Source organism: Azolla caroliniana, unplaced genomic scaffold (genome assembly GCF_043228905.1).
Source record: "Azolla caroliniana isolate FFs.n. ecotype wild unplaced genomic scaffold, voAzoCaro1.0.p SCAF_680, whole genome shotgun sequence".
In the NCBI taxonomy this organism is placed as follows: Eukaryota; Viridiplantae; Streptophyta; class Polypodiopsida; order Salviniales; family Salviniaceae; genus Azolla; species Azolla caroliniana.
Genome location: NW_028231115.1, coordinates 1 through 13,197, shown reverse-complemented (window position 1 = coordinate 13,197; position 13,197 = coordinate 1). Strand labels below are relative to the sequence as shown.

At 38.4% G+C, this 13,197-nt stretch overlaps 2 protein-coding genes across 3 annotated transcripts; one reads left to right on the top strand and one right to left on the bottom strand.

Annotated features, from left to right (window-relative positions):
* Nucleotides 1–2,977: 2,977 nt before the first annotated feature.
* Nucleotides 2,978–6,241, top strand: LOC147847776 (transcription factor HY5-like). The gene is made up of 5 exons (XM_087338838.1): nucleotides 2,978–3,085; nucleotides 3,982–4,126; nucleotides 4,474–4,630; nucleotides 5,461–5,513; nucleotides 5,886–6,241. Exons 1-4 carry the CDS (start codon nucleotides 3,052–3,054, stop codon nucleotides 5,506–5,508), a joined length of 384 nt encoding a protein of 127 aa, XP_087194964.1. The 5' UTR covers nucleotides 2,978–3,051; the 3' UTR covers nucleotides 5,509–5,513; nucleotides 5,886–6,241.
* A 346-nt stretch (nucleotides 6,242–6,587) lies between these two features.
* On the bottom strand, nucleotides 6,588–12,023 carry LOC147847775 (ABC transporter B family member 19-like). 2 transcript variants are annotated; one of them, XM_087338836.1, is made up of 7 exons: nucleotides 11,728–12,023; nucleotides 11,330–11,646; nucleotides 11,020–11,243; nucleotides 10,557–10,936; nucleotides 10,025–10,470; nucleotides 8,108–8,349; nucleotides 6,588–8,021 (listed from the first exon to the last, which is right to left on the bottom strand). In XM_087338836.1, the coding sequence occupies exons 1-7, from the start codon at nucleotides 11,877–11,879 to the stop codon at nucleotides 6,804–6,806; spliced, it is 2,979 nt and encodes a 992-aa protein (XP_087194962.1). In that variant the 5' UTR covers nucleotides 11,880–12,023; the 3' UTR covers nucleotides 6,588–6,803. The 2 variants fall into 2 exon arrangements, with proteins under 2 accessions (XP_087194962.1, XP_087194963.1); XM_087338837.1 differs by lacking the exon at nucleotides 11,728–12,023 and having other exon boundaries at nucleotides 11,020–11,254; nucleotides 11,330–11,468.
* Between the last annotated feature and the right edge of the window lie 1,174 nt (nucleotides 12,024–13,197).

The window sequence follows — 13,197 nt, the reverse complement described above, 5'->3', positions numbered from 1 at the left end:
ATAAGGATAAAAGAATGATAGATAGATAGATAGAAAGGAGAGAGAGAAAGAAGGGTGTCGATCTTCCCGACCACCCCCGAGTGAAGGGATTGAGACAAACTCGAGCCTCAATCGGCGTCCCATACCACCATCGTGGTGTCAAGTCGTACTTGGTGTTGGTGTGCTCGCTACAAGAGTTGACCCACCACAAGAACAGAGTCTCGACGTAGTCAAAAGATGATGAAATGAGGATAGCTAGGCCTCTTATTTATAGCGATACCCAAGGCCCCCATGCAAGTTCACACTTGGCCTAATGGGTTGTGTCAATCCCGAGGATTAAAAGTAATCCTCCCCTTCTTTACACTCTTGTTTAACCCTCACACTTATCCACGTGTATAGAATACTACGGTAAATTCTCACCACAGGATATTATATGGTCATGCCCATGACAATTCTGGTAAATAGAAGAACTTCCAAGGGTATCCTGGTACTTTTCCCTTTATTTTATTGCTTTAATAAAAACAATATGAGTTCAAACCTTGAGGAAAAAATTTGGAGTTCTTTTGTTTTATGAATAATATACACACAAAAAAATCACATTTGGTATGACGAGATGGTGCCACCATAATGGAAAGATATTTTATTTTCAATTTTTTGGAAATACCACTCATGTCTCATGTATTTATCTCATTTTTAGATCAATATCAAAATGGTGCACTTAATATTTGCAAAAAAACAGCACTTGATGTGTGATTAGGAGAATAAATGGTTGAACATGGAATCTAAGAGCATTGATGTTCATGGGTGTCTTATTGATGTGTCAAGGGCGACATATCAATTGCTATGATTAATGTAATGCATGGTTATACACATAAGATAAGGTTAACGATTTTCATGGGTATTGTCATGTGAAAAGCATCTCTCGTGAAAATGGTATGACTTGGAAAATGCATGTTTGAACATGGAATAGAAGGGCATCCATGATCATAGACATGTGAGTACATCACTGTTATGCCCCTAGATTACGGGGAACTCAAAACGCACGAAACACGGTTGGGACAAAGACAATTTGAACAAGAAGATGATTTATATTATAAGAAAGAGATACAAGATTACAACAATCCCAAATTCTCCCAATGTTAGGACAAAACCAAAAGATAAAGAGGGGCTAGAGAGTGTTCAATATTACAGTGGGGGAGAGTAGAACTCGGAGATTAGGAATCATCCAAAAATGAGGAGAGACTCCTTATGTAGGCCAAGATATGACCATTGGACTAGCCATTCCGACAGGTTGTCCCAACCCAAGGTGGTGCCCCTTTTAGGACTAGGACTAGGTATGGGTATGGATATGGTTCCTTTCTTGAGTCCCAACTCAAATTGGGACTGCATGTTGATCGATCGGGATTGTCCCAACACTATTTGGGACTATCCCAACTCTTTTTGGGGTTTCTCGAGTTTGTCCCGACTCACTTTGGGACCACTTGCTAGTTGGGATTGTTTAGTTGCACCACCACCACATCATGATGGGTCATGGAGAGGAAAAGCTAACTTTAAAAAATATAATAGGCATGGGTCACCCAAAAAAATCTAGTTAGTGTTATTCATGGAGAGGGAAAAAAGAAAACTTTAAAAAAGCTTATGGATATGGGTTAAAGCTCACAACACTTTATATCACAATAATCATCATGACAGAAGTCTACATGTATAACAAGTGGGATTAAACCAACATAAATGTTCTCGCATAACATGATATGATAAAGAGGCTCATTTTAAACATCGTTGTGTACTTGGCTCATGCATGCATTATAGTGTAACGCTTTCCAAAGAGTTAATATATTCATGCATATTTGCCTTGGGAAAATCTTGTAAGTTTCAAAAACACAAAAGAAAAAAAAATTAAAATACAATAGGATGCAAAACTTATATTCCAAGCATTGTACTTGTATTATCAACGTTGAAATTTTTTTGAAGCCCCAAGCACACCACGTTGTCCTTCAAACCACACGAAGTTTAGTAGAGTGAGGAATGAGGAATGAGGGGTTTGGAATTAGAGGCTTTGTTTGTAGCAATCCATGGAACCTTAAATAGGAGCACAAACTACCTTACAAATGCGTAGGGACATACTCAACTCATCCATGAAATATCTAAAGGTATTCTTGTTTACATTGACATCACCACGTGATTCATGCACCCTACCCTCTCATTTTAAAACATGTGATTTGCAAGAAACCGTCCAAAGGACCTTCTTCCTTATTCAATAGCAAAGTCCAAGGGGATGATGTAAGGTAGAAAATGGTCGAGCTACAAGGTGAAGTCAAAAGCGAGGTGCAAAACTCAAACCACCAAGTTTTTTTTTTCTTCCTCATTTCTTTTTCGTTTTTTTAATCGCGTCAAGGGGAGACATGTTTGATAGGATTAAGAAAACCAAGTAATGATGTGTTGTATTAAGGTAAGGTGGTGAAGAGCGGGGAGGGATCGTGTGTGTTTTGCAAGGAGATTTGATCGAGGTAGACAAATGGGGCTACGGTGGGGGGTGTACTCGGGGCACTTAGCCTCGCTAACTAAAAGAAGGCGGGGGGAGCCCTATGGAAATTGGATGAGAGAGAGAGAGAGAGAGGGTGTATGATGGATGGATTGTTCCTGAATCCTACCTATGGCTTTGGAGTTGGATGGCTGGGAAGCGGCCACGACTCACTAGCCACCTCCAAGTAGACAAGTGGAGAATCGGACGGTCAGGAAGAGGCCACGACATGCTCACAATGAACGACCCAGATCTAGAGAGAGAAGGGAGTTGAGGATTCAGAAGAAGAACAAAACACGCGCGCGCAGAGGGCGACCCCCACAGATCTACAGTGTGTGATCGATCCATCTACACACACACACACACACACACACACACACACAGACGGGAGAGGTCGCAGCGGCGGCGGCGGCGGCGGCGGCAGCAGCAGCAGCAGTAGCAGAAGAAGAAGACGAAGAAGAAGAAGAAGCAAGAAGAAGCAAGAAGCAAGAGTTCTTCTTCATCAATTTTTGTGGTACGCATCCGAGTGTGGCGATCGACCCCTACCATCCATGGAGCAGACAAAACCTCTCTTTATGGAAGATGGTGAGATCTTCTTCTCCCTCTGCCTCTCTGCCTCTGTTTCTCTCTCCTTTCAGCATCTTGTAAGATATACTTTTTGCATTACTACTTTGGTCTCATTGTCAATCCTGATTGCTGTTTTTTTATTCAGAGAAATCCCTTGCATATTTCGCTACAATAAGTGTTATTGGGGGGATTTTTCTGTTTTAATTCATCTTCTGAAATATTTTGCATTTATCAGAGAAATCTCTAGCATTTCGCGGCAATAATTAACATACGTAGATGTGTAATAATGCATAGATAAATCTGTGCATAGTTTCATACACTTATTGTTTGCATCTTTGCAATATATGCAACTGTCTAGGCATGCTACCTTGAATTCATAGATGAATATGTGCACAATTTCATACACTTCATTGCCGCATTTTCACAATACATGTGAATAATGCTTGGCATGCTATGTGTGCATAAATGCATTTGTGCTATAGTTTTGTGGCACTTGTTTTCTGGATTTTGCAACATCCGTGGTCTAAGCATGATATACATGCAGCAGCAGCAGAGAATTTGTTCATAGCTGAGATTTGTTAACTACGGAGGATCAAAGATTAAGTGAGACATGATAATCTGAACGCTAATGACAACGAGATTAAGTGAGACAATATATCATAATATTACTAGAAGATCACTTGGCTACAATGAGATTAAGTGAGACATGATATACTAATATTACAAAATGATCATGAGTGATTGATATATTAGATGCACAGGGGTGGCTTTTGATAAAAACTCATTGTTTGCTCATATGATATACCTGGGGTGTTCACTAGGATCTACCAATCTAGGGCATATTTATATTGGGGATGTACGGAAGGGTGATACCCAACAATAGCTTTATACACTTGTCTTATCATTTATCTCAGAGGAAGATAGTGGATCAGATTCAAGGGAAGTTCCAGATATGGGAGGAATCGAAGCGAAGAAGTCTGTACCTGGATCAACCAAGAGCGGTAGTGGAAGAAAAAGGGCAGCTTTACCAGCAGAAAAAGAGCATAAACGAATGAAACGGTATTGATTCTAATGAGAGAAAACTCCCTAATACCCCGAGTTTTTTCTTTACTTCCTCAAATGCCATTTGGTATTCGTTATTTCCCCAAATGCCTCTGGTCAACTATAGAAAGACAGAGAAGGGGATGAAGTTGACCATATATGATTGATCAAGTAGCACATATAATTTCTGGAGAGGAGGTTGCCAAGAGCATTTGAGGAATTTATGAAAGCTTGGGGACATTTCTGGAAATAAAGAAAAACTCAGGGGTATTTGGGCTGTTCTTCCCTTCCAATAATACATAGAAGAATTTTCAGGGTCTCATGAGCAACCTTCATATGCTAGAATTAAACAAACCGTGGTACAGGTTGCTTAGGAATAGAGTATCTGCACAACAAGCTAGGGAAAGAAAGAAGGCATATGTGTCCGAGCTAGAACTTAAAATGAAGGAGCTGGAACAAAGGAATGCAGTGCTTGAAGAAAAGGTTTCAACACTACAACAAGAAAATGCAATGCTACGGAAGGTAATGTAGTTCATTCTCTGCCACCTGGAGCCTTTTGCACTTCTTCAATGAATGGGTTACAATTAGCAGGAAAAAATCTAGTTTTGAAGAATATCAATTTAAAAATTCAATGGAGTAGGATTGATGGATGTCAGCATAGTAGAAAGTATACAGATTGGAGCTTCTCAAATGTTGTCGTAGGTCATAATTTTAGCACTTTAAGTATTTAAAAACTAGCATTGAATGCCGCAGGTCTAGAACATCTGACTAAAAGCATATACACATGTTACTCACGTAATCCAGAAATGTCATAAACTCATATGTACATATACAAATCTTAAGAAGATTAGGGCTGAAGTGCTTCGACTCTATATATGTCATATATGTTTTCAGTGGCAAGTACAAAGCTTAGAAACTTTGGGCTGAAGTGCTCAAAATAGTATATACTTGTCAGTGCCAAAGCAATTCTTACAGAGGAGCCGTCAGGGCCGTTGTGTTTTGATCAAAAGAGGCTGTATTTATAGCATAATTACATACATGTCTTGATGCTATTCTTAGATTATTGTAGAATGGTTGTATGTAAGCCCCCGTGTTTATATTATTGGGTTTACTTTAATGTATAGAATTGCCATTATGTGTTTTCTGCCATAGAGCAATTGATTAATATCAGTTCAATTACATAATTCTTTTTCATTCTTCTCCATTGAAATCTTTATTTGTGGTACAACTACTCAAGCTTTGCATTGTTTCATTTTCTACAAGTGCTGCAACTGTTTTTTGCAGTGCTAGGGAGTAATTTCAGTTATAATATACTCTCTCCATTACTAAATATGAACAAATGAAAATTCCAGGTTATAAGGAGCAGTACCTCATCGACAAATGAAAATTCCAGAGGATAAACAAGGTAATGATGCGGGCAGCGGAAGCATTAAAGTGCATTTAATATTTAAGGAAAAAGTCCTAGATGCCCATGTTTTTCTACATTTCCCAAAATGCTCGCAAGTTCTGGTTGACTCCCAAAACGCCCTGTGTCATAATTGTTAGAAAAAAGGGAAGAAACTTAAATAGCTAATGTAATTGCTTCTTTGGGTGTTGATCAACTGCATTCTGGGAAACAAAGAAAATAGGAATTTCGGAGTTTTTCCCTCAGCATTTTTACTTGTGACATCATTCTCATCAGGTTGTTGGTCTCCAAACAGCGTATTGTTCTTTGATACTCTTAATGTGAGGGTGTATCTTATTGTTTGAGGTGGAGGTGATTGTTTTTTTTTTCCAGAATTGATATTTTGAACCTGCACAACTCAAGGGCTGATGTTTTTCTCTGAACTACCAAGTGCTGCAGAAGTTCTTATTGTCCATGTTTAGCTCTATTACATCCAGAATGCTTACCATTAAATGTATTTGATGTGGAGCTGAGCTGCTTTTGTAAAGTATCTCAAAATTGTGATACAATTCTACTCACTACACCATAATCCAAGCATATGTAACATAGCAAATGGTTATTCAGATTGGGAATACTTTACCCTTTTAAATGCTTTGAGCCAAACTCCTTGTTAGTGGGTTACAAAACACTTTCATCTATGTATAACAACCTCAGATGCCTGAGCTTAATGTTAAGGAAGAATTCTATAACATCTGGATGGCTAGTTGAATGATTTACATCAATGTTCACTGCAAGGCAATTAGCTTGTAAGTTGTAAATTCTGAAAAATTAATGTTGAACCAAACACCTTGTTATTGGGTTACAAAACACTTTTATGTATGTATAACAATCTCAGATGCCTGGGATTAATGTTATGAAAGAATTCTCTAGAACATCTGGATGGTTATTCAAATGTTTCACATCAATTTTCACTGAAAGGCAATTAGCTTGTAGGTTATAAATTTTCAAAATGAACAGATTAATGGGCCATGGCTACTAGATTAAATGAATATAAACTATAATGTTGAATCGAGTTTTTTGACTCGAGTGTTTCCTCCATTTAACTTATTACATGCCCCTCTTCCAGCATGCAAGCAATTGTGCTCACAGAAACACCTCTTAGAGAAATAGAAAAAGTTATCCCTAAACCCCCCAAAAAATACAATGTACATTACTGACAATTGATGGCCTTGGCCTTATGTAGAATCACAGCCCTTCAAATTTCCGAACTTGAATGGACATGGAAACACTCCAAGAAAGTTAACATTATATTCAAGGATTTCTGTTAATATGTTGTTGCAAGCTAACTAGCTGAGCATATATGCCTCTAGGTTTATTGATAAGGTGCTTATGGTTACCATGCTCTACCACCTGACCATCTTGCAACACTGCAATGTTATCAGCACCACGAATGGTAGAGAGACGATGAGCAACAACCACTGACGTGCGTCCTTTCATTAACCGATCCAGTGCATCTTGGACAACCTTCTCTGATTCAGCATCCAATGCACTTGTGGCTTCATCAAGCAGTAAAATTGCTGGATTCTTCAACACAGCTCGCGCAATTGCAACACGTTGTTTTTGACCTCCAGAGAGTTGCATTCCTCTCTCTCCTACATCTGCTTGATATCCTTGTGGAAGTGATGTGATGAAACCATGTGCATTGGCAGCCTTAGCTGCTGCAATCACCTCTGCTTCAGACGCATTATCCGATCCATACTTGATATTTTCATAAATGGTAGTGGCAAAGAGAGCAGGCTCTTGCTGTACAAGAGCAAGGTGTCGTCGTAGAGAGCGAAGGTTAAGCTTTTTTATATCTTTTCCATCAATTAAGACTACCCCTGCTTGAGGATCATAAAACCTTGCAACAAGGGCAATTACAGAACTCTTTCCAGACCCACTGGGCCCAACCACAGCAAGGCTATGGCCGGAGTGAATGCGTAGACTCAAATCCTCGAATACTTGAACATCTGGTCTAGCAGGATATTTGAACACAACATGCTGCAGTTCAATTGACCCTTTTACTTGAGTAACAACTATTGCAAGTGGATCATTTGGCTCAATTTCTGACTTCCTATCGATGATAGCAAATACTGAAGCTAATGCTTGTGAACCCTTAACAATGTCTGGAGCCATTGCAATTGTTTCTGCAACTCCATATGCTGTTAAAATAAGCACCATGAATGCCTTCATCACATTTCCAAAGTTGGTCTCTTGATGTTTAACTAGTACTGATGCATACCAGAGAGCCAAACCATATGAACCATACATGCAGCATTGTGAAATACCATAGCCTATACCACTCAGTTGTCCTCTTAACCATAGCCTTTTGCTTGAAACGTTCAATTCAGACGTAAATAAATCTAATATCTTGTCTTCAGCACAGAAAGCAGCAACTGTGCGAATATTGCTCACAGCCTCTCCTGCCACCATACTGGCACGGGCATAAGCTTTCCCAAGATTTCCTCCAAAGCCTTTGAGGAATAATTGCTGTTACAGCAGGTACAATACATCAAAAGGGAGAGTTCTTAAAAAAAAAGAGTTTCAAAGGGAAAATATGTGGGCACGACATGTACCTCGCCAACTGATGCTCCAATAAGAAGAGGATAGGTTGCAAGTATTACTAGAGTCACACGCCATTCCATGATAAATGCGATCACAAAAGCTGTTACTGCAAGTGCAATGTTCTGTGTTATGCTTGACAATCGATCTGCCACAGCAGCTCTAACAAATGTGGCATCAGTAGACAATCTTGATGCCAGTAAATTACTGTTATTTTGATCCAGATCAAACCAGCCTACTTCATTGTGAAGAATGTCTACAAAAGCAACAGAAAAAGAGTGCTTTATTATACTAGGGCTATACCGTTTATTTGCCAAGAGCCTAAACTCCAAATATTAGCCAACAACCCAAGACACATGTTTCTAATCTACATCAGGTCCCAACACATACGGCATATCAGGACTTTATTTCCAAATAAAATAAATCTGTGATGCAGCACGCTTCATCAAAACAAAAGGACAAGTTAAGGGTTGTTGCATATTCTGATAAGCCCTAGACACACTACAGGAAATTGCTTCTTTTGGATCAGCATATAATATTTGATATCCGTTCCAAGGATAATAGTAAGATCTATCTATCTTTACCACAGATAAGAAACGAGTTCTATCATGTCATTTTTCCCCTGCCAGTAAATTGGAACCATTATGAAACGAAACCATCACTGTAAGTGCTTTCCCCATATCAGCATCCAAATATGGATCTTAGTGACAAGTCTGAGAGAAGAATTTTTGAAAATCCACCTAGGTTACATCATGATTCATGAGGGAAACAGTTGGAATCCAAACATCCACTCTAATCACTCCCAATACCAGTCAAATTTCTTATTGAAAGCAAATTATAAAATATCAAACATATTGGAGAATGACAAAAGCAGTTCTAAGTACTCGATAAGCAATGGAAAGGAAGTACACATAGACCATAATAAACGTGTTCGTGCAAGCATTCAAACGTTTGAAAAGGGAAAAATGTGTGCTCCTTTTTTGTTTCCTTTTTTTCATTTATTATCATCACAAATCAGCTCACCCTAGAGGTAAGTTGTCATGCTATTGTTGTCTATGTCTTGAGTTCAATTCCCAATTTTCTCATCTCTCTCTCGTTAGTGTCATGTCATATCAAAATTTTATGTTAGTGTCATTTTTTTTCTTTTTTTCTTTTTTTTCTTTCTTCATTATTAGAAATTAGCTCAACCTAGTGGTAAGTTGTCATGCTACTATTGCTTATGTCTTGGGTTCAATTCCCAATTTTCTTATATCCTTTCGTTAGTGTCATGTCATGGCAAAATTTTATGTTAGTGTCATGTTCCTTTTTTTTCTTTCTTTGTTATTAGAAATTAGCTCACCCTAGTGGTAAGTTGTTATGCTACTACTGCCTATGTCATGTTTTCTTCATACTCTCGAATATACGTTTTATGAGTTTTTGAACATTTGGTTATAATTTATAATGTCATATTTTGATTCAATCTCTATAGTTCATACTCATTTTTTGTAAAGTTCTAAGGTGAGGAGGATAGAGATGTCTTGATTCTTAAGAAGCATTCCAAAGGTATGCATGTGATACAATGCAAATATTGCAACCATACTTATGTTGGTGGTTCACAATGGATTAGAGTCCACTTATTGGGATTGAGAGTGAATCAATATATAATATAGACCATAATCAATCCAATCCAACTTCGAGATGATTTACCATACACGTTTGATTGAATCATTCTCGAATGTGAATGCACGTATGATACGTATAGTTCATTCTATGGAAGTAAATATCAATCAGAAATTTCCCTTTGAAGAAATTCAATGGGATATCATTCCACAAATTCTTGAACTGAAACAATTTCTCTCTCTACCAACAAACATGCAGGTACTCTTCTACTAACATGCAGGTACTCTCCTCAAAGTAGATTAATAGACAAATTAAAAAGGGAAGAAACCTACTTGAAAACATCATCTTCCGTATGCGTGCAGTCAAATACTCCCCGGTGAGTGTGAAGAAATAATGCTGCATAACGTAAATGAACACAGTTGCAACGGATGCACCAGCGAAAATAAGGGCCACTTTACGAACTTCATACTTCATATGTGGTATATCTGGACTGTAGAAGGTAATCAACACTTGACTTATAGCCAATGCAAAAAGGGGAGTCTCAACCCCTGCCATGATAGCACCTATTGTTCCCAATAGTGCATATGGCCACTCAGGAAGATTTAATTTGAGAAGCCTCCAGAATATAGGTGCAGATGCTGGTTTCTTGCTATAGTTATCACCTGGCTCAACTGGTGGATACAAATCTGATTCAAAAGCAAAAGAATGCATGCTTGACGAATGTGAGCTCAGGGTTTTCGACAATGTAAAAGATGTGTACGAATTCCTTGCTAGCTCCCTGACATGAAAAGCTAATCATGTTTAGTCAAATGCTAAAGAGATCGTGAGGGTAATTGCCCATAAATATAAAGATTACAGGCTTACTGGGAGTACTTAGTTGAAGCTGTAGTTCTTGAGTTTGTCCTGTTCAAAGAAGAATCCTGAAATTTGATCAGACCAAAATATTCCCCAGTTTCACCTTTAGACATGAGCTGATCATGTGTTCCCAACTCCACAACTTTGCCAAGTTTGATCACAGCAATTGTATCAGCATTTCGAATGGTTGAGAGACGGTGTGCCACAATAATTGTTGTCCTTCCAACCATAAGTTGATCCAATGCTTCTTGTACCAAATGCTCAGAGGCTGCATCTAGTGCACTTGTGGCCTCATCAAGGAGAAGGATGGATGGGTTCTTCAGCATTGCCCTTGCTATTGCAATCCGTTGCTTTTGACCTCCAGACAATTGTACCCCTCGTTCACCTACCTGGTGATGCAAGGTGTACGATAAAAAAATATTTTCCATGCATACAGGAACACCAAGTTAACTTTCCTGGAATATCATTATACCTGTGTAGCATATCCATTAGGAAGCTGCTCAATAAAAGAATGAGCATTTGCAGCTTTCGCAGCCATGTGCACAGCTCTCAAATCTGCACCATCCTTGCCATAAAGTATGTTTTCCATAATACTAGTTGCAAATAGAGCAGGCTCTTGGTTTACTAATCCAATTTGTGTTCTAAGCCACTTGAGCTGTAAAGTTTTTATATCATGGCCATCGATCAATACCTTTCCTGCAAAGCATCTGAACAATAATAAATTGCACAGACCAGCCATACTGCTCGGGAAAACATAGCTTTAGATTCTCGGAGATACTCACCAGATATGGGATCATAGAAGCGCTCAATCAGAGAAATCACCGTGCTTTTTCCTGAACCACTTCCACCTACTAATGCCATAGATTTTCCGGAAGGAATTTCCAAGTTGAAGTTGTTAAAAATAACCACATCTGGCCTAGAAGGGTAGCTGAAGCATACATTAGACAGTTCTATGTATCCATCAACTTGAGCCAGGATCTGCCCTTCAAGATGACTGGCATTGATTACAGGTTTAGATTTTATCATTTGAAGAATATTGTAACCTGCAGCCTTTCCTTTACCAAATGCAGTTAAGTTGGGTGCTGCCTGACCTAGTGATCTAGATAATCATAGAAGTACTTAATTGCAAGCAATTGATATGACTTACAATGTGAAAGAACTGTGAAAAGTTAAAACTTACATGCCACTAATAATCACATTCAAAATTGTTGTGAAAGCCTGGCCACCATTTGTCACCTTATGAATAACCAAGGTGCTCGCATACCATAGTAGTAAGGCCCATGCACCAAAAAGTACTCCATAGGTACAGCCCATACCAATTCCTTTTGCCATTCCACCTTTCTTTCCAAGTTTCAAAGAAGTTTGCAATGCTGCACTAAATGTATCAATAGTCTTCTCCTCTCCGACAAACGAGTAGACAGTCCGGATTTGTGATATTGCCTAAGATCCATAAGAATTCAATTCCAGTTATCAAGTATTATCAAATCAATATGCATCTTTCCACATGTGAAATTACCACCTAATGAAGAAACATCAGTGCCAAAAAATAAGCATGCGTATATGAGCCGTGGTATCACAGGCAAAAGCATGCTTAGAACCCTTACTACAATAAGCTCTATGCTAGCACAAATGATAAGTCTCTTGCAAGAATGACTACTCAAAATCTCAAAATGTTAGTAAATACTCAAAACATAGCTTCAAGCCATTCTCTGTATCCTCTTTTTATTCAGTTGTATTTGCAGCTCTTTGGTTTTTCCTTTAATATGGCAATTTGTAGCTTGTCACTAGGAAAACAAAGCTTCAAACCATTCTTTGCACTCACTCCTTACTCAATTGCATTTGCTGGCTTTAATTTTTCCTCCATGGTTGCAATTTGTACCTTGTCACTGGAAAACATTCTGAGGAGGCAATATCAATACATGTATTTAAAGTATGGAACAATCCCTCACCCATGGAAATGCTTCTATCTATACTTTGGCATTTTCTGGTTTGAATAACAAAAATATTGTGTGGAAAAACGTTAATATTGAACAATTTACAGGAAGCCTTGCTCACACAATACAAGCTAAAATGCTTCCTGGCATAGAGATGTAGGAAAGTCAGGCAGTGCTTTTTAACTCTAGGAAAAGTGGTATAGATGGTAAAAACAGCTGCAACTTTCAATTATAAATGGTGAAGCTTTACAGCACAGCACCATGCAACTAAAAGGGTAAGAGATTTAGAATGGGAGATATTTTCCAGTGGCTACATGTTCTCCTACAGCATGCTTCAAAACATTAATCGCATTTCTGTTATGCAAGCTGCAGAGTACAGTTTGTTCCCATGCAAGGATTTATGCAAAATCACAGATGTAAGAAAATCCATCATATTTCTGTTATGCCAAATCACGGATGTAAAAAACTCCATCGCATTTCTGTCATACAAGCCACAAAGTACAGTTTGTTCCATGAAAGGATATATGCTAAATCACAGATATAAGAATATCCACATCTCATGTGATTGAATGCAGACAATCTTGACATTTACAGATAAAGATGGCATTTCCATTTTTCTATTATGTGTGGCACGAAAGTTATTATCGTTCCAAAATACTTCAATCAAGCCAGTCTCCACACTTGAGATGAGATAGATCATAGCCAAGAAGGAGCCT